Source organism: Pseudorca crassidens, chromosome 8 (genome assembly GCF_039906515.1).
Source record: "Pseudorca crassidens isolate mPseCra1 chromosome 8, mPseCra1.hap1, whole genome shotgun sequence".
Lineage (NCBI taxonomy): Eukaryota > Metazoa > Chordata > Mammalia > Artiodactyla > Delphinidae > Pseudorca > Pseudorca crassidens.
In genome coordinates this window covers 32370709-32392406 of record NC_090303.1, presented here as the reverse complement: position 1 = coordinate 32392406, position 21698 = coordinate 32370709, and the positions used below count along the sequence as shown (strand labels likewise).

Sequence of the window (21698 nt, the reverse complement as noted above, 5' to 3'; positions counted from 1 at the left end):
TCTGCTCTCCCTGGTTTCTTAAACTCCTCAGTCTCAGCCAGAAGGCATTCACTTAAGTGTTTGGGTCAAGTCAGGGTAACTTCTTCAGCAGCTTCAGCGTAGGCTGTCTTCCATTGGAATAGATTAAGTTAGTTTAGCACCTCCAAAGCTGAACGTCTCCAATTTCAAGGTAGTTTGCGTCACATGTTTTCAGTATGTCAAAGGGTCTCTGGGACTTTTAAGATTAGCATAGTGTCACCCCCACCCCTACAAACCTGAAAAGATACAAGCACATCTACTCTCTCTACAATAAATAGTGCATATGTTGACACATTATTATACAGTCCTAACCCACCTTATTGTTCCCAGCCAAAAACAGATAGAAACTTCGTTTCTGGAGGAACAGGGTTCTCAAAGTAAGAAAATCTTGGCTTTTGGTTTTGACAGCTTACCAGTCTGTGTCAGCTCTCTGTAATTGATAGACCCTAAGTAAGACTAAACTCAGCTGGGAGGAATCACTTATCAAGAGGCCAATAGGGACACTATGTTTACTGGATAGGGAAGGAATTTCACATATGCATAATAATGTTTCATTGGCATATGATACATTGTTTCTCATGGGCAAAGTGTTAGGTATTTGCCAGGGGGATTTCTCAGCTGCTCAGTCTCTTAGAGTTTCTTTTTTCCCCTTGTTGTCCATCCTGCATGTTTAAAGATTAATTTTCCTTTCTTTTTGAACCCTGTGGTCCTGGCAGAAATGATTGAGTTTTGTCTAGTGACAAACTCTTCCCTCCCTTTTGGGAGGAGAGTGATCCACGTTTGTAACAGGCAGTTGTGCAGAGCACAGTTTGTGGCCTTGAATTCTCTACAGTTCTAATCCTCCTGGTTGTTCTGCACCTTTGTGTCCTCATTAGAAGCCTCACCTCCTGTGAAATTCCTTATATATATATATATATATATATACATGTATATATTTAAAATATATTGAAGTATAGTTAATTTACAATGTTGTGTTAGTTTCAAGTGTACAGCAAAGTGATTCAGTTTCTTTATATACATTAATCCTATCTCTTGGAAGAGCCTTTTCTCTATTCCCGTCCGTTTGTCTCAGCTGGAGTGTGACCTTTAACAGATTCCTCTAAGGCCTGTGGCCCTTTACAGTGCGCTCCTCAAAACCTTGCCTTTCTTCATTTTTTGTTTTCTAGGCTTTGGAAACTTGGTGGTAGCAGACACATTCCTTTCTGTTACCTATTTGTGTCAAAATGGGCTGTGTCTTTGTGTCTCTTCCTTCCAGATAGCCCCAGCTGAGTTATTAACCTGTTTTTAAATTGAATACTTTCCTATCCTGTAGAGCTAACATTGTATAGATCAAATGCCTCTTTTCCTTTTGGGCCCAGATGTTTTCCTAACCTACTTCTACTAGTGCCTTTCAAAGTCTATAGATTTTGCCATGGTGGAAAATAAGAGGTCTCTGTGTTCAGGATTACTGCCAACCCTTACCACCCTCAGTAAGGTAATTTTAATTATGGGGAAGCCCAGCATCTAACTTAGGTCTGGACTATGTCTGAATTATTTGGCTTCCCTTAAGGAGTCCTACTACTGTCCCTTAGTCTTATCTCCACAAACTTCCCATATACGTTGCACTAGAGCATATACCTTGCCTGTTTTCCCACCAGATCACCTTCCAGATTATTTAACAATGCATGAAATACTCTATTGCTGCTCTTCTTTTCCCTTTTCAAATCAATCTGAACTTACTGTAATCACCTACTATAATTGTCCCAGCCTTTGAGGTCAGTCCTTTAATTATGTGTTTGATTTCTTACCTTTAGCTTTAAAAGAAATCTTATAAAAAAATTCCAGGACCAAGCTTCTTTCTGAGAGAAACGATTTAGTCTGCTCCTGAATTCTTTCTTCCTTCACTATATCTCTTTGGTCCATATTGCTTTTGTATAAATAACAATAAAAATAACTTTTTTTTTGTTTCCTAATTTCGTCTTTTAAAGAACAGTTATACCAAAGTTTGTCTCCTTTCCCTTTCAAAGCTGTTTGGCCTAGCTTGTCATACATATGTTCCCCTTAAGGAAGGAAATCCCCTTTTCCTTTATTAATCTAGGTGTGTTCCTTTGTTTTTCTTCAACTTTCCCACTTGCCTTATTGTGATTATACATGTGTTTAAGCCCAGTGCTGTTTTCCTTGCTTTTCTGAACAAAGATGATTTCTAAAGAGGCCTTTTAATTTTTTTTCTCTTAACCTTTGGGTTTATTATGGCTTTGTTGAGACTTTTCTAGTACCTCAATCCAACATGATGATTTACCCTATATAATAAGGGTTCCATTTTCGTTTATCCTTTCAGTGATTTAAATCCACCACCCAACTATAGTTGAATCTACAGTCTACCCGGGGATTTGTACCCAGGGTCAACTTGAAATCACGCTGGGAGGGACTGATTGCAGAACCTTGTTGACAAGCTACATAAATCCAAAGGTTAGTCATTCCTCAGTCCTCTCCTTGGGATACAATAAAGAATAGAATTGGGACAGCTGCTTGCATGCCTCCTACTAACGCCAGCACATATTGTTAAAAGCTAGAACCTCATGCAATGCTGTGGAGCTTTCAGGAACCTGAAGTGCCTTTGCAGTCCTGTCTGGCAAATACATACAGAGAGCAAAAGGTTATTCCACTAATGCATGCCTAAAATGCTTGCCTGTTTTGAGGTCTTTCCAAACCAAAGGACTCTTCCCTCAAAAGTGTCTAATACTTGCAAACACTAAAGTAGCACCGAAGTTTCTGTTTGCCTCTGAGTGTCTATGCATATGGATTTGAGGGGCCCTCTTCTTCTTCTGGTTCTAAATATTTGAGCAGTAAAGGTAGGAGACAGATAAATTAATGGTGATGAGAGACTAGTGAACATGGCGTTGAGTTGAGCATAAAATGGGCTTCCTCTTCTTTTTCCCCTTAACTAAAAACTTACCCAGTCTGAGGCAGAGCAGCTGAGGAATGGGAACAGTCCTCTCCTGCCATAGATAGGGGCAAGCCTCCCAATGAATTACGTTCTACTTTGGGGGCAGATTAATGGAAGAAGAGTGAGCCAGGAGGCCTGGCAGTGTGTGGTCAGTGACCTCTGCCATGCTCTTGCTCATCCTGTAGTCACTCTTCGACAAGCGACAGTTGGAGGAAAGGACTGAAACTTCCTTCCCAGTACTTACCTTCCCCAGAGGAAGAGAGAGTACTTCATGACAGAGAAATCTGTTGTTTCTCAAATTGATATGTTATCCCATTTTTTCAATTATCAAATCTCTCACCACATTTTTTAAATTAAACTTTTTTTTTAGAGCAGTTTTAGGTTTAACAGAAAAATTGAGCAGAAAGTGCAGTTTTCATTTACCCCTTTGTCCCTCCCCCTCGCCCCAGTTTCCCCTATTATTAACATCTTGTCTAAGTGTGGGGCATTTGTTACAATGGATGAGCCATTGTTACATTATTGGTTCACTCTTTGTGTTGTACATTCTGTGGGTTTTGACAGGTGTATAATGACATATATCCACTGTTAGAGTATCACACACAATAATTTCACTGCCTTAAACATTACCTGTGCTCCACCTTCTCACCACATATGTGAAATGGTATCTTTATCATATGCCAAATGCCCATTATTGTGGATCCCTCACATTTCTTAGGTTTATTTCTCAACATTTAATTATTTTGTTGCTGCTATGACTGGGATTTTTATTTCTCTCATTTGTGTGTTTTTCTAATGGCATATTACTCACATCTAATTGCTTTTTCATGTTTATCTTATTTGTCTAGCCACCTTACTAACTTTTCATATTAGTTCTACAAGTGTTAAATTGATTTATCTTTATTTCCTTAGTGATATGGCTAAAAGTTCCAGAACAATGTGACAGGGTGTGTGTGTGTATATTTCAAACTTGAATGAGAATGTCTCTCCTGCTTCACTAGTTTGCTGTTGATTCTGATGAATGACCTTCAACATACAGACACATCATTTTCTTTATTAAAGAATCTCAGGAAATGAATTTTTAATTTTATCAAACACTCTTTTGCCCATATATTGAAGTTTTTCTTTTTTTGACCAAGCCTCACGGCATGCAGGATCTTAGTTCCCTGACCAGGGATCGAACCCGTGCCCCCTGCAATGGAAGCACGGGAGTCCTAACCACTGGACCACCAGGGAATTCCCTGAAGTCCTTCTACATGAAAATTTTCTCTTTTAACCTGTCAGTATGATGAATTACATTTATAGAATTATCATTCTTGAACCCTTCTTGCATTCCTAGAACAATACCCTGCTGGATTCAGTTTGCAAATACTTGACAGATCTGTAAATGAGACACCTAAAGGAGGAAAAAGTCCAAAGAAAATGTGACCAAAATAGCAACCGACAGTTTAAAAAAAAAAAAATGAAGACAGCAAGGAAACATAATAAATAGTATTTAAAAAGATGGCATATGTAAGATGAAACATAAGTTATCAGTAATAAATAGGAGGGATTCAACTAAACCCTACTAAAAATAATTATTAGATGGTGAGAACTTCAGACTAAGTTACACAAAAATCTATGCTGTTTATAAGAGACTAAAGATTCAGAAGCTGAAAATAATAAATACAAAGATATAATTTTGGGAGGACATAAACAGAGAAATTGCAAGGTTTTTTGGTTTGTTTAATCCAGTGAAGATGTATTGTTCAAAAGGTAGTTTTGTTTGTTTTGTTTCTCTTCCATTCACCTAGGACTTGTTACCTCTCATTCTCCAGATCACCTGAATCTCTGTCTCTTCCCATTTCCTGTCTTTGCATACACCTCTTCCCCAGAGGATTGATAGCAGGAGGGACCTCTGCCTTTAGGTCGGTCTCATTTCTTGTTGAATAGGACCTATTAATCTATTGTAGTCCAGTCAAGTAAATGCACCATTTGGATATAAAAGATTGCTCCCATTTCACCTCCTCCTACTCGCCACACACAACGTTACTATCTGGCCAGAGATTAATCTTAGACTAAGAGTAAATTGTACAAAGATCCCTCTGATTTCTCTAACTTCCTTCAGTGCCTGTAAATTCACTACACTAACTTTCCCCATTCCTGAGTATGCCTTGGAAAGGTTTTTTGCTACATTTCAGTTTAGCTTTACATTTTTTGGAACTTCGCATCAGCAGCCATAGGTCCCTCACCTATCTAATTTGCTTGCTATTCTGTCAGTATTCTTTCTTCCTCTCCCTCCTTTTTTCCTTCCTTCCCTCCCTCCTCCCTTTCTCTTTCTTTATCTTCAGCAACTTGATCAGCTTGTTTTGATAGTAACCAAATAGTTGGCTTGGTTTTGCTACCTGGTATTTTTGGGTGCAGCAAAATCACCTGAGAGCTATGCCTGTTCTGTACCCCCTCCCCAAATAAAAGGAAATAAAAATTTAAGACACTGTTGGAGTAATAGTAGCTTTAACTATAATCTGCATATAATTTCTAAGCAATAATCTATAGGCCTTATAAAAAAATATTTAAGTAAGCTGTAAGAGTGAAATGTTCATCCCTTAGCCCATTAATTGGGACCCATTTCTTTTCTCATTCTAAGCATTACCGTCTTATTTGGGTTTTTTATTCATGAAGTAATAAAGTAGGAAATAGCAGTGATTTATCTATCAGAAACTATATCAGTAGTTTTAGTAAAATACTTAAAATTTGGAAAATGCCATATCCTCTGAGCTCTTGAGCCATTATTTAGTTTTGTGAGTGAAATTACTCTGAAAATATTATTTACCTCATATTCCCAGTGCCTAAGAGGGTGCTTTACAAAATTTTTTCTGAGCCCAAGCTGTATGTTATCTTTAACTTCATTAAAAAATTGAAATTTTATTTGATAAAAAGGACATTTCTTTTTCCTTGGAATTCATCTTTAAGGGTTCCAGTAAATCTTAAATTTTTTCCTTAATATACCCCATTTTTCCAACATTTTAAGTGTATAATCTAGATCTGCCTTCTTTCAGTAACCTAGAGCGACACATTTTGGCCTAGGTCAGAAATCACAATTTAAAAGTGGCTGCTATCCAGGTCCCATCAGAAGTGCATTTTAGAGAGATGTTATTTAAGGAGAGAGTGCTGAATGGACATTTGGTTCATCCACTCTGTATATTCTGAGTTGTTTCTGTTGCAGGTTAGATCTATGAAGGCAACTTTCTTGGAAAATGCAGTGTGCACCTGCATTTTATCAAGGACAATTTTTAAGAAGCAGATTGTTATATTTGAAAAACCATCAAGGACATTGCCATTAGGTCATTTAATGTCCCCATAAAATCTCACCATGAGAAATATCTTAGAATTTATGTCAGAAAAAAAATTTGGCTTCCCCCAAAGATTAGTAGACTACTTTTTTTCTGATTATAAGATCTTTTTTTTTTCCTGACTGTTGAGAAGCTAAGTGCCAAATTTTGATACAGCAAACTCATGACAGCAACTCTGTAAGTCCTTCCTAAATAGGTTTTATATTAAAAACAAAATCTGTGCTGGAAAAAGACTGGATTTAAATACAAAATAGAGATAAAGCATTTGGCAAGTGCCTGTTTTATATCTTGGCTAAGCCATGCCCATTGAACCCCTTTTAATTTTATTTATTTCTCTCTTGATTAGAAAACATTGTGTGATGTGATCCTTATGGTTCAGGAAAGAAAGATACCTGCTCATCGTGTTGTCCTTGCTGCAGCGAGTCATTTTTTTAACTTAATGTTCACAAGTAAGTATCTTAAGATAAAGCAGAATAATTTTTCTATGAGAATTAGGTGGGGTCTAATTGAAAATATGCCATTTTTCCCAGTTTTAAAAGCACTTTAAGTCCACAGAACAGTGAAGAGATTGAAGAGTGGTCATGGTGATGGTTGATCAAAGGAAAACTGTCCTTTCGTTAGCCCTAAAGGCCTGAAGTCTTTATTAATGGAGATATAGCTTCTGCTTGAATACCAGGTTTTTTTCTTAACCTCTGGTGGAAAGGCAAAGGAGCAGATAAGTCTTATGGCATTTTATCTAGCAAGTTAAACTAAAGCAAAATGAAATACATTATACTAGAAAGAACCCTAGTTTGGAGTTGAGAATTGGGTCCAAGTCCTGGTTCTACTTAGTACTGCTCGTGAGCTTGATCAGGTTATATAATATATCTGCCTCAAGTTTTCTCTTTAGTGCTCTGGCTACCTACCAGGGTTTTGGGGAAGAATGAGAGCTTTGCTAGTGAAAGCTGACTATACATATAATTGTCATTGTTCTTGTAGGTTTGTTCCAGCTACATCAGAGGCATTTTGCCCATAACAATTTAAGAGAATGCTACCAAATTAATTTAGGAGTTGGGGAAATATTAAATGCATTTTTATGTCTCTCTGTTCATTTGGGCTTTTTTTTTTAGAAGTACACTAATTCACTAATTTCTTAAATTATTTTAAGGCACATGTCAAGTATGGAGAATTAATTTGCATTTATTATAGGAATGTGTTGGGCTTTCTGAGGTATTTTCTTTCAGGGAGGTCTCTGTCCTGTTATTTTTCTCCAACATTTAACACAGCCTAGAATGATCAGGTTCTTCAGTTAAACTCAGGGTAGTACTCATGCCATTTATGTTTCTTCTCTTTGTATTAGCTAACATGCTTGAATCAAAGTCCTTTGAAGTGGAACTCAAAGATGCTGAACCTGACATTATTGAACAACTTGTGGAATTCGCTTATACCGCTAGGTAAGTTAAGGATCGTTTCTATTGTGGAGGAGTAAGGTCGGGATCTGCCATGGCAAAGCGTTGTTGTAACAAATTGGTGTGCTCCAGAGTCTTCAGAATGAAAAACTACACGGATGGTAGGGGCGGGGTTTGAGGATCCTATGCCATACTAATTCAAGGGCTGTAAAGTTTAATTTTTTGTTTAATTTCGGGGGCTAGAAGGATACATTCTATGGTAGCATTATTTAAGTAATAAATTGTAGGAAACTAACATTCACTTTAACTTACTTACAGAATTTCTGTGAATAGCAACAATGTTCAGTCTTTGTTAGATGCAGCAAACCAGTACCAGATTGAACCTGTGAAGAAAATGTGTGTTGATTTTTTGAAAGAACAAGTTGATGCTTCAAATTGTCTTGGTAAGAAATGAGATTCCTATTTTTTAAAACAAAAAACACCGTTAATGTATATTTTAATAAAGAAAAAAAGCGTGGTTATAAGTGTCCTCATTTAATCTTTTTTTACCCTCATTTAATCTTAAAGGTGTTGTCCAGTACAAAATTTTCTAGTAATATATTTTATTTTATTTATCTATTTTTAACATCTTTATTGGAGCATAATTACTTTATAATGTTGTGTTAGTTTCTGCTGTATAACAAAGTGAATCAGCTCTATGTATATACATATCCCCGTATCCCCTCCCTCTGCGTCTCCTCCCACCCTCCTTATCCCACTGCTATAGGTGGTCACCTAGTAATATATTTTAAGAGGAGGTTAGGGAGGTACATATTAACCTGGGCAGAAACAAGCCATAAAATACCGTATCAACATTTTCCAAAATAAAAAATAGCCTCAGTAATGAGTTTTTGTGTGTTTAGGAAAACGAGTAATGATTTACTTCAGAAATGACAGAATGATTCAGTATTAAAAAACCAAACATAATATACTATACTAACATGCTATAGGAAAAAAATACTTAAAATCATAGCAACAGATGCTGAAGGCACTTTTGTGTTTTCAGTACCCATTCCTAATGTTTAAAAAAAACTCTTAAACTAGAAATAAAATACCTAAGTTAACCTGTATGTGTCTGAAACCTAAAGCTAATATTCTTTGCATGGAAACGTGCTACCGTTCAGCTTCGTGCTGAAGATTTCCACCAGTGTAGTCAATCAAAAAAAATAAATAAGGTAACAATAAAAGTTTCCTTATCAGGCATAATCATAACAGTAGTTTGTTGGCTAATTTAAAATTTCATTAACGCAGTGAGTGGTTAAACAAGATTATATCTGCCGTAAAGGTGTTATTTTAGTGTAACATAAAAATATACCAATCTGCCAATCTGTGACTGTAAGACCAAGTCTGTGATTTGAATGCAGATCCATTGTCTGTCTTACCTAAGTCACATCAGTAATATATTATCTATGATTTTTTATTTTTAATTTCCTTAAAACGAATTGATAACTGAGCAAGACAGTCTGATTATAGAATCCCTCTAGAATTTTGCAGTGTTTTCCCCGATTTTATCCGTTGTCCTGGTCATGCTTAATTTGAGCTGTTTTCAAGTCTGTTGTAAACCTTAGAATTAGGTTTCATAGAAGCAACTGCTTTCTTTTCACATTCATATTTTATTGATCTGCATGATATTTAATTGAGTAGCATAATTACAACAAAATCAACTGCCAAAAGTTAGTTAAAAAACAAATACTGGTTCTTGGTGAAAATATCATTTCCCTGGTGGGAACATAAATGTTCAGGTGTAGCAGACTGAGCACATAGCATGCCATGGCATTGGTCAGTACATTTAGAAAATGACAACTAGTCTAACTCACTAGCAGGCATCAGTTATGAGAACCTTTATGGTTATAAATACGAAAGTGTCAAAACTATCTGAAGACAGCATTGAAGTTGAAACATGGAAAATCAAAGCTAATAAACTAAAATAAATTTAACTAATGACTTTGAATGCCGGCCTGCCACAAGATCATATACAGTAATCTGGTTTTATTTAGCAGAGGTTGGCAAACTTCCTATAAGGGCCAAATAGCAAATATTTTAGGCTTTGTGGGCCATGTGTCATGTGTGGTCCTTGTTGCTCCTCTTCCTACTTCTCCCTCTCCTGCTTCTCCTCTCCTTCCCCTCCCCCCTTTTCTCCCCACTTCCCCTTTTTTCACAACCCTTCAAAAATATGAAAAACGTTCTTAGCTGCTGACCCTACAGCTAGATGTGGGCTGCTGGATTTCGCTCATGGACAGTATTTTGCAGACTCCTGATACAGAACATTAATAATCAATTAAGGGGGATCTTCCCTCCTAAAGAGAAAATAAGATAGCTGAATGGAAAATATATGGGATTTCTATGAAAAAAACTGTTAATTACATTGAAGATCATTAAAAAATGTAAGTGGAGATCTATGTCATGTTCCTAAGTGGAACTCCTCCATGTTGCAGAACAAGCAACTGTCCCTAATGTAATCCAGAAATTCAGCAATCCTAATTGAAGTCATATCAGGATTTTAAAAAAGTAGAATGTTATAAGCTTATTTTAAATTTATTTACAAGAGAAAATGTTATACCAGTAGCCAAGAAAAGTTTGAAAAAACACTGAAGGGGGCCTGTCCTACAAAGTACCAAATTCAGCCACACATAAGAGAGTATATTGGGATAACAATAGACAAATCAATGGAAAAGAAAAGGACCCAGATTTATGAAATTTATTGTCGCATTTTCCTAGAGTCATACTTAATCTTTAATGTATATTTGTTTGTTTGTTTTCTAAGGTATTCATCTTTTATTCATTTGTTTTCTTTCTGTGTTCAGGTATAAGTGTGCTAGCAGAGTGTCTAGACTGTCCTGAATTGAAAGCAACCGCAGATGACTTTATTCATCAGCATTTTACTGAAGTTTATAAAACTGATGAATTTCTACAACTTGATGTCAAGCGAGTTACACATCTCCTCAACCAGGACACTCTGACTGTGAGGGCAGAGGATCAGGTGACTAAACTGGCTTCTCACATTTTTCTTAGTAAAAATGTCCCTATGGATTTCTTATGCTTCATTTTTGGATACATGACAAAGAAAAGAATCATATTGGGAGAGAATGTGTTCTTTACACTAATTCCAAATTCTGTTTCATAGGAAAAATAAGTTTTGGGTGCTTGTAGGGGCTGACTCTTTGAGAGACCGGCCACTTGTAGAGATGCTCTTGGGTGGGTAAAACAGTGCCTCCCCCAGAGTTGTCCACACCCTAATCCTTGGAATCTGTGAATGTGTTACCTTACATAGCAGTTGAGACTCAGCAGATGTGGTTAAGGATCATGAGAGGAGGAGGTTATTGGGTGGGTCCAGTGTAATCACAAGGGTGCTTAAATATGGAAGAGGGACAGAAGAGTCAGTGTCAGAGTGATGTGATATGAATTAGACTTGGTTAACCATTGCTGGCTTTGAAGATGGAGGAAGGGCCGCAAGCCAAGGAATGCAGGTGGCTGCTAGATGTTAGAGAAAGCAAGGAAATGGTTTCTCCTGTAGGCCTTCAGGCAGCCCTGCTGACACCTTGATTTTTGCCCAGTTTGTGACCCATTTTGGACTCTGACCTCCAGAACTGTCAGATAAACAGAGGTGTAAGCTGGGTACAGGTGTTGGGAACTAGATGGGGTAACACTTTGATATGCAGACATTCACTTAAACCCTGTTTTCAGTTCCCCATCCTTCTCTGTATTTTAAGTCAGTAAGTTTGTGATAATGTGTTATAGCAGCAATAGGAAACTAATAGAGGTACAGTAAAATCGCATGCTTTTAGTTACTTTTGTTCTAGAGATAAAAGGTTTGCACTGAGCCGTATTCTTTCTCCCAGTCTTCATGGCCCAGAGTATTAGTTTTCAAGTTGACAGGTTGGACCCGGAGAACCTGAGTAGGCATAAAGAAAAAACTCAGTTATATGAGCAAAATTGACTGACATATATAGTATAGAAAGGGAAGAATAATTTTAGACTGAAGAAACCTGACAAACTTGATGAACACTACCTACAGGTTAATATCATCAGTGATATCATGTACTCTTGTGTAATGAGGATGGCATGTTACCTCTGTGTCTTCCTCCCAAAAAAACTATAACCCCAGCCTAATCGTGAGAAAAACATCAGACAAACCCAGATTGAGGGACAGTCTATAAAATACCTGATCAGAACTCAAAGCTGTCAAAAAGTCCTCAAAAACAAGGAGGGTCTGAGAAACAGTCATAGTCTAGAAGAGCCTAAGGTGACATAACCACTAAATGTAATGTGGTATCTTTTATGGGATTGTGGAACAGAAAAAGAACATTAGACAAAAACTAAAGGATTTTTTTTTTTAAGTATGGACCTTAGTTAATAAATAATGTATCAGTATTGGTTCATTAGTTATAAGAGTTTCATACTAATGTACTATTTTAACAACTGAGTGCAGGGTGTATGGGAACTCTGCACTATCTTTGCAACTTTTCTGTAAATCAAAAAATATTCCAATAAATAATTTATTTAAAAAAACAGACCAATTCTCATAAAAAATTAACTATATCAGACTTAGGGCTTATTAACACCAACCCAAAATAACTAATGTAAGTAACTCAAATGTGTGTGGTAGATGTATATGTATATGAAATAATGGGTTTGTTTTCAGTGTATTTAAACTAGTGATTTATAAATCCAATTATGTTAATAAACTTGGGCTTGTTTGGTACAGTTAAATGAATGCTACCATATTATTTTGGAAAGCAATTCTTATGTAAATATCCTGTAATTTACTTTTCATATATAGAATTTTTATATCATAAAGTTTCCAGAAAGTAAATAAGTCTGTCAATTCATAATTCAGGAATAAAATCATAGATGACCTTCATATCTCTTGGGGTAGAAGGCCTCTGAGGAAATTAACCTGTTCTCCTGGTACCATATGAACATATATTGAAACTATCATTGACCAAAAGATTTTTTTCAGTGGAAATGTACATCATATCTCCTTCCTAAAAGGAAGCTATATTTTGTTTAAAAACGATTATAGATTCAACATCCTACCTGTCATTACATTATGTAGTAGTAATTAGTTCTAAAACATGTTACCTAGAAGTAGTAGTAATTAGTTCTAAAAAACATATTACCTAGAAGAATCACTAGAGCATTGTGTAAACTGTTCTGAAGTACAGATAGTGTTGGGGATGAAAGCAAATATCTGAATAAAATATTGGGAATAAGAAGTTGTGCCTTCATGGGACTCTCCCCTTTCAACGTGAGAGTAAACATAGGTAATTGGAAGTGCTGCTGCCTTCTAAGAACTTTACTATGCTGTTTTTCTCCCCTTAGGTTTATGATGCTGCAGTCAGGTGGTTGAAATATGATGAACCTAACCGCCAGCCATTTATGGTTGACATCCTTGCTAAAGTCAGGTTTCCTCTTATATCAAAGAATTTCTTAAGTAAAACAGTACAAGCTGAACCACTTATTCAAGACAATCCTGAATGCCTTAAGATGGTGATAAGTAAGTTGCCTTAATATCCATTTATAACTTATCGTGTAGCCAGTTTCTCATGGGCTTAAAACCCTTCAGAATGGATCAGACTCGGTAGCCAGGGAGAAACACTCAAGACTTTGCCCTTCTGGATAATTAATCTATTGGGGTTCTCAACTGTCTATCCGGAGGGAACTTAGCCTCAGCCCTTATTTTATAGGAACATGTGTGATAGAAGTTTAAAAATTACTTATGCTCTGTCTCCTTTTGTGTACAATAACTTTCATTCACTTTGTTTTTTGTGTTTCCTTTTTAAAATAATTTAGCCAAGTAGTGTACTGTGATCACATTTTCTTTCTTAAAGAAAAAGGTTTGTTTGTTGCGCGTGGAGCACATTTTTTGCCACATTTTTTTTTTCCATTTACTTAATTTTTCTAGACTTGCAGGCTAAGTTCCAAACCCTCTGTAAAATGCCTCTTAATAAAATTGTCTGTACAATTAAACAATCTGTTGATTTTATTTTTTGGAAACACATTTATAGAGCCTTCCTTCTGCCTATTCCAGGATGGAGTGTTTGCCCTTTAGGCTTAAGGCACAGTTCTTGTCCTGGGACTTCCCTGCTCTGCCATACTGGGATGTTCTTTCACTCCTTTCCTAAGTTAGATTCACTATCTTCCTCAACCCCAGGTCTTCACCTTTCTTAATTCTGTTTGATTGAACATATCCTTAAAAGGTTCCTGAGAAAGAATATATGATCAACAAATATTTGGAGATTTGACAAATCTCATATCTTTATTTTATCATAAAATGTCGAAGGATAGTTAAACCGGGTGTAGAATTACGTTGAAAATCATAAGCATTCTCCATTATTTGCTAGCTTTCATTGTTGCTTTTGAGAAAACTGATGCCAGTTTATTTATTCTTCCTTGTAAGCATTTAAAATCTTTTTTTTTTAATCCCTGGTGTTTTGAAAGTTCACAGTAATGTACCTTGGTGTGCATCTTTTTTTTTTTCCTTTTTTTTAAGTTATCGTATTGGGCATTCTCTATCTTTTCAGCCACAGATTTCTCAGTTCTTTATTATTGATATTGTGATTCTTTAGGCATTGAGTCTCTAATCTTAAGTCTCTCTTGTTATCCATCTTTGCCTCTTTGTTCTATCTTCTTGGAGATAGGCTTAATTTTTCCTTCAGCACTTTTATTTTCTTTTTTTTTTTTTTTGTTGCACTGTGTGGCATGCAGGATTGTAGTTCTCTGACAAGGGATCGAACCTGTGCCCCCTGCAGTGGAATTTCAGAGTCTTGACCACTGGACCACCAGGGAAGTCCCATTAAATACAGTTATTTTATATTCTGTGTTTGATAATAACAATATCTGAAGTCTTTGAAGACCAAATGCTGCTGTTTTTTCATTGACTTATTCCTGGTGGCTTAATTCTTTGTGTTTTATAATTTTGGATTGTGAGCTTTTATATATATATATATTTTAATATTTATTTATTTGGCTGCTTCGGGTCTTCCTTGCGGCATGCAGGATCTTTAGTTGCAGCATGTGGGATCTAGTTCCCTGACCAGGGATCGAACCCGGGCCCCCTGCATTGGGAGGGCAAAATCTTAGCCACTATACCACCAGGGGAGTCCCATGAGCTTATATTTGATCGATCTTAATCTCCAGAAATATTGGGAGGTGTGGTTTGTATTCCTCCAGGTTTTCCCTGTTTTCCTTAAGAAGAGAATAGTGTTTGCTTTTGCCAAGTGCCGTGGGCCACAACAATCCAGGACTACTCTGAATTTTTCTCGGCTTATGGGTTTCTAGACTTGTAGACAGGTAAATTCAAACCTCAAACCTGTATGATCTGTCTTTATAAATTCTCGAAAGAGGGAGACTTTACCTCTGCCTGGAGGTGAAATTGAAATAGGCAGATTACTATTTCTCCTTTTTGCCATTAGACAGTTTTCTTAGCTTATCTTCATTAAAAGTATAACCAATACAAGTGATCCAGCTTTAGACAGAGCTCTCAGTTCCAACACTTGTGCAAATCCAAGACCTAATCTTATTTCCCTCATGCAGCCAATAACATCAATTTCTAGGTTTCCATTATTATCGAAAGCTCTCAGAGTAGCTCCAGGGTCTCTTAACACTCACTATTCCGGTGTTTAGTTCGCCCTCCATTTTTGGCCCTCTGATCTTAGCTATGCACTTAAAAGAATGTTTGTTTTATTCTTTCCAGCACTGTAGTAATTTTGTAGCAGAAAGTTATTTCTGAAAGTCTCAACTGTCATACTGCGGTAAGTGGAAGTTCAGCTTGTTCTTTAAACAGGCCTGAAATGTGTAGTGAATGACTGTGATATGCTGAGATAAGTATGCTCCTGCTAACTCTCCCAGGCTCTTCTTGAGTTCCCATTCATCTTAAACCAAAAACCACATGGACAGTATCCACACATGGGATAGCAGTATAGGTTTCAATTAATGTGTAATGAGCAAGAAAGCCTCTCCTAGAAGGTATTTAGAAACCTACTTTGAAACCTTAAGTTGTTTTTGGCATTCATTTGCACATTTCCTTGAAGGTATAGCTGGTTTCAGACACAAAATTAAGGAAGGAAATAAAAGAGAAATGACAACTTTCATTCCTGCCTGAGATACCCTTCTCAAGAGTGGAAATGGGCTTCCCTGGTGGTGCAGTGGTTGGGAATCCACCTGCCGATGCAGGGGACCCGGGTTCGTGCCCCGGTCCGGGAAGATCCCACATGCTGCGGAGCGGCTGGGCCCATGGGCCATGGCCGCTGAGCCTGCGCGTCCTGAGCCTGTGCTCCGCAACGGGAGAGGCTGCAGCGGTGAAAGGCCCGCGTACCGCCAAAAAAAAAAAAAAAAAAAGAGTGGCAATAAGTTTGAGTGCCCTGATTATTAAATAGTAATTAATAAATATTAATTACTTTAATAATTACTTTAATACTTACTAATTACTTCCAATTATTAAATTGGAAGTAAAGTAAAATTTCTGTCAAACGTATCACATAGCTACTACTTAATATTGTTGTGGTTTTAGGTAAGTTGACCCAATACTGTCCCCTAGTTTGGAAAAGTATTACAATATATCCATACAATGGAATGCTCTATATTTACTAAAAATATTTTAGATGAATATCTAATAATATAAAAATTTTTCATGAGTGGCAAAAGCATAAGACAGTGCATGGTATAATACCTTTTGGTTACAGTTATGGTGTCAAGGGAAAAAAGAAGAGGGTATGAAGCAAGGATATATCCTTGTGAATATCTACATTTAAGGGGTAGTAGACAAAGAACCGGGAAAGGAGAATTCACCAAGCTACTTCAACCACAGGCTGGTATCTTCTTTTTTTTTTTAACATCTTTATTGGAGTATAATTGCTTTACAATGGTGTGTTAGTTTCTGCTTTATAACAAAGTGAATCAGCTATACATATACATATATCCCCATATCCCCTTGCTCTTGCATCTCCCTCCCACCCTCCCTATCCCACCCCTCTAGGTGGTCACAAAGCACCGATCTGATCTCCCTGTGCTATGCGGCTGCTTCCCCCTAGCTAGCTATTTTACAATTGGTAGTGTATATATGTCCATGCCACTCTGTCACTTCATCCCAGCTTACCCTTCCCAGGCTGGTATCTTGATAACCAAGATGTAGGGAGTTTTAAGAAGTACAGCATAGGTTGCCGCTAGTTTCTTGAAGTACAGGGACGTGAAAGAAAATCAGGACCAAGAAGATGTCTTTAGATTAGGACTTTCATCTTTTGGATTTCACAAGTTAATAGATTTTTTGTCATGCCTCTATTTGCAAACCCTGTGTTATATTTCTGGTTTCATTGGGTAGAGAGCTGCACCTGTTTCTTCATAACATGGTGTAAGCTGTTGAAGATAAATTAGCCAGTCAGTGAAGTATTTAGTTCTTATGTGGATTCTGAGTTGATTTAGAAACAGGATACCAGGATTATTCAAGAAATCCAAACAAGTGTGGGGATTAGGCTCTTGAGCAGGAATCTTTGTTTTTTGTTACATTTTTTTCTTTTTCTTTTCCATTTTTGTTTTGTCTTGTTCTAATAAAGAACTGTGAGTTCTAAAATTCCTTGACTAGGCACAAGCAGCTGAGACTCTTCCAGGCTTTGGAGGCTGGGTAGAGCTCAGTGGAGGAAAGAAGGCCTCCCTTCTTCAGATCATCAATTACCTTCCTACCATCTGATTTAGGGTCTGCCTTTTGAGAGAAGAAGAAAAACAAAAGATGATAGGAATATAGAATAAAACTAAACTGAAAGAATTTATAACTAAAAGAAAACAAGTCATAAAAACAAAATGAAGAACACAGTCAAAACCGTAACAAAGGGGCTTCCCTGGTGGTGCAATGGTTAAGAATTCGCCTGCCAATGCAGGGGACATGAGTTTGAGCCCTGGTCTGGGAAGATCCCACATGCTGCGGAGCAACTAAGCCTGTGCACCACAACTACTGAGCTTGCGCTCTAGAGCCTGCGTGCCACAACTACTGAGCCCACGTGCCACAACTACTGAATCCTGCGTGCCTAGAGCCTATACTCCGCAGCAATGAGAAGCCCGCGCACCGCAACGAAGAGTAGCCCCCGCTCGCCACAACTAGAGAAAGCCCACATGCAGCAACAAAGACCCAACACAGCCAAAAATAAATAAATAAATAAATTTATATTTTTTTTAAAAAAACCATAACAAAGGGTCAGACTAAGTTCTTATTCAAAATTTGCAAATGACAGTACCTGACTCTCAAAGGAATAACTCCCAAAGGAATAAGCCTAAGGAGCAAGGCGTTTCTCAGGGAAAGGTGCCAGAGAGTTTGTCCCCAGCCCTGTCCTGGGAGAGAAACAGCCCATCAGTGAAGGAGCCACAGTTTGTGCTTCCTCCAGGGTTGACCTGGTTAGCCACAGTCAGCCACTTTTACCCAGTGGCCTGTTGCCTGAAACAGTTCCCTCCTGTTTCTCTCCTTCCCTGCTGCCTGTCTTCTCTTGTTGGGAGTATTGTGTTCATAGATTTCACAGTACACCTCTGCCCTATGTGGAGCCCTCACTAGAGCAGCGGCTCTCAAACCCCACAAGATCTGTTCAGGTGTAGTGTTCAATAATTTGGATTTCTGACACGTTTCCAAGTGATGCTGCTAGTCAGGGAACTATATACCTTAAGAACTACAGTCTTAGACCTAGAGTGGGAGAGGAGGGAATGAGGAAAAGTGGTTTTTATAATTGTAAAGGATTGTAAAAAGCAAACAAATGAATAATAGGAACCATATGTGGCCTGCAGAGCCTAAATTATTTGCTGTCTGGCCCTTTACAGAGAAAGTTTGCTGACCCCTGACGTAGAGCAGGCTGCTGAGTGTTCCAGCTGTTCTAATGCACAGTGCTTCTACTCATACTCTGAAATGGAAGGAGATGCTAGAAATATTGATACTGATATTCATTCACAACCTGTTTTCCAAACGTGTCCTCTCTATCTCTCTTATAAAGGCCCAACACAGCCTCATGAACAGAAGTGTTTTCTGCATGTATTGAGAATTGCTTACATTATTTTATTTTTGGATCAGTAATACTGCACATCATCTACAATTCAAAAAGGTATAAAAGGGTATATGGTGAAAAGTAAGTCTCACTGGAGGTAACCATTATTATCTTGTATATCCTTCCAAAGGTAGTCTTGAGTTTGTGCATATACAGTAATTTACTGACATATACTTGTATAAATTATGTATAAAAATATATATGAATAAAGATATAAATTTTAAAATGGTATTCCACTCTGTGTACTCTTTTATGTCTTGCTTTTTTTATTTCTTTTTTTTTCTTTTGGCTGCGCCACATGGCTTGTAGGATCTTAGTTCCTCAACCAGGGATGGAACCTGGGCTCTTGGCAGTGGAAGCCCTGACTCCTAACCACTGGACCACCAGGAAATTTCCCCTCTTGCTTTTTTTCATTCCACATTATTTCTTGGAAATCGTCTCATATGTACATGTTACCCTTCCTCATGTTTCTCAACGGCCACATACAGTATTCCATAATGTGGATATACCATAATTTTTAACCACTTGCCTGACAGTGAACTTTAGGTTGCTAAAATCCTAAAGGGGGAATTACTGGCTAAAGGGTGTGTGCATTTGTAATTTTCATAGATCATCCTGTATTGCCTTCCAGATAATTTGTACCCATCCACATCCCCACCAGCAGTGGAGGAGCGTGCTGCTTCCTTTATCATACCCTGTGTTCCAGATAGTTTGATCTTGTACAATCTGATGAGTGAGAAAGTATGATTTTAATTTGTATTTCTCTAACTAGGGCAGTTGAGCATCTCTTCGTATGTTTGAGAGTCATTTGTAATTAGTTCTTTTCCTGTGAACTTTGTTCAGATTATTAATCTAATTTTCTGTTAGTTGATCGTCTTAATATTACTAAGAATATCTTTAGGTCTTTTATATGATTTATAAATACTTTCCTAGTTTGTCATTGTCTTTTGATTTTGTTTTTTCTTTTTGCCATGAAGTAGTTTAACTTAAAATTTTATGTAGTTCTGAATATTTTTTTCATAGTTTCTGTGTTATTTGTCTTAGGCTTCCTCGTTCTGGGCCTTTTTCTTTTTTTAACTATCCAATTTTTCCTATAGTTCGTTTGTGAGGTTTTTTACGTTTTAAAATATTCTATTGATTTGGAATTTGCTTTAGAGTAAAATATGAGGTAGCGGTACAAATATTTTCTCCATATCATTGTCTAACATCATTTATTGAACAATCCACCTTTCCCACACTGATTTGAAATGACATCTTCAAAGTTTTTAACTGTTGAGTGTCCCCTGACTTGACAAAATTAAGGAATTGCTTAAAGGAAAAGGGTCATGTTAGATCACAATAGTTCCGAATCCTCGCTGCATTTTAGAATAAGCAGAAAGTACTTCTCACAGTTTTATGTGCATCTGATTTACCTTAGGATTTTGTTAAATATGCGGATTCTGATTCAGTAGGTCTGGGATTCAGTATTTCTAACCAGCTCCCAGGTGCTGAAGCTGCTGATCTTTTAACCACATTTAAGTGGTGATACCAGTGCCTCAGCCCTACCACGAGAGATTTTGATTTAACTGGCCTGTGGTAGGGCCCAGGTATAGATAGTTTCTGAGATTTTCTAGGTGATTCTTATGTACAGTGAAGATTGAGAACAGCTGGGTTGGGAGATCTGCATTTCAGTAATTAGTGTTGTGGCAGCTGTTGCTTGAAAAGCCAGATAATTCCCTGGTATTTAGTAAGTGGGTGGGACAATCTTAGCATTAATGGTGACTGCTGAGAATAATAAATTGATTAGGACTCAGATTATTAAATATTTCTCCTGCCTCTTCTCCCTCATTCTTTCCTTAAATGCTATAGAGGGATGATTTTTTTAAAAAAAAGTTCCAGAAATAAAAACACTATTTTGTTTGGGTATTTCCTTTTCAAAGTATTAAAGTGCCTGAAGTTCTTGAAGAGTTGCCATGTGTTTTTCTACAGGTGGAATGAGGTATCATCTCCTGTCTCCAGAGGATCGAGAAGAACTGGTAGAAGGCACAAGGCCCAGAAGAAAGAAACATGACTACCGCATAGCGCTATTTGGAGGCTCCCAACCACAGTCTTGTAGATATTTTAACCCAAAGGTAACTAATTTTTATTCTTGTTTTTGTTTTTAAAAGCACTGAGCACATAGACACGCACCTACCACCAGTAGTAATAACTCATATAGGAGATGTTATAGTTTATGGTGTTCTTTCATAGACCTTACAAGATACATAGTTATCACCTTCATTTTACAAATAAGGAAACTGAGGCTTAGTCAGATTTCAAATGTTTCCATGATTGCTCTGGAGTGCTACATAGTAACCATTATCAAAGAAAACGGGAAACAGTTCTGTCTTTTGTGAGGAGCTCCTTGCATTCATTACAGCTCCTTGCTTTCCTTATGTGCGATTTTCATTGAAAATCTGCTTCTAGAGCTATGTGGGTTGTTTTTTTTCCCCTTAGTAATTATGTTTGAATATAAAATAATACACAGTCATTCTAGAAAATGTGGAGAATCTAGACCATCATGAAGAAAAAAAGATAAAATTACCTTTAATCCAATCATCTAAAAAATATAAATTTATTTTATTTATTTTTGGCTGCGTTGGGTCTTCATTGCTGCACATGGGCTTTCTCTAGTTGCAGCGAGTGGGGGCTACTCTTTGTTGCGGTGCGTGGACTTCTCATTGCGGTGGCTTCTCTTGTTGCGGAGCACGGGCTCGAGGCGCGCAGGCTCAGTAGTTGTGGCACGTGGGTTCGGTAGTTTTAGCTCGTGGGCTCTAGAGCTCAGGCTCAGTAGTTATGGCGCATGGGCTTAGTTGCTCCGTATCATGTGGGATCTTCCCAGACCAGGGCTCAAACCCATGTCCCTTGTAGTAGGCGGATTCATAACCACTGCATCACCAGGGAAGCCCCAACCATCTAGAAATTATTACCAATTTTAATGTGTTTTCCATTATGTGTTATG

At 37.4% G+C, this 21698-nt stretch overlaps 1 protein-coding gene across 4 annotated transcripts in view; it reads left to right on the top strand.

Annotated features, from left to right (window-relative positions):
* Positions 1 to 21698, top strand: part of KLHL7 (kelch like family member 7) — a 63549-nt gene that overhangs the window by 12448 nt on the left and 29403 nt on the right. For 2 of the 4 annotated variants that reach the window (XM_067746156.1, XM_067746158.1), the window contains 7 exons: positions 2336 to 2466; positions 6620 to 6722; positions 7613 to 7706; positions 7980 to 8104; positions 10505 to 10680; positions 13023 to 13197; positions 20687 to 20829. In XM_067746156.1, coding sequence (XP_067602257.1) covers positions 6644 to 6722; positions 7613 to 7706; positions 7980 to 8104; positions 10505 to 10680; positions 13023 to 13197; positions 20687 to 20829 — 792 coding nt within the window. In that variant the 5' untranslated portion in view covers positions 2336 to 2466; positions 6620 to 6643. The remainder of the gene's footprint in view (positions 1 to 2335; positions 2467 to 6619; positions 6723 to 7612; positions 7707 to 7979; positions 8105 to 10504; positions 10681 to 13022; positions 13198 to 20686; positions 20830 to 21698) is intronic. The other 2 variants (XM_067746155.1, XM_067746159.1) reach the window with 1 other exon arrangement.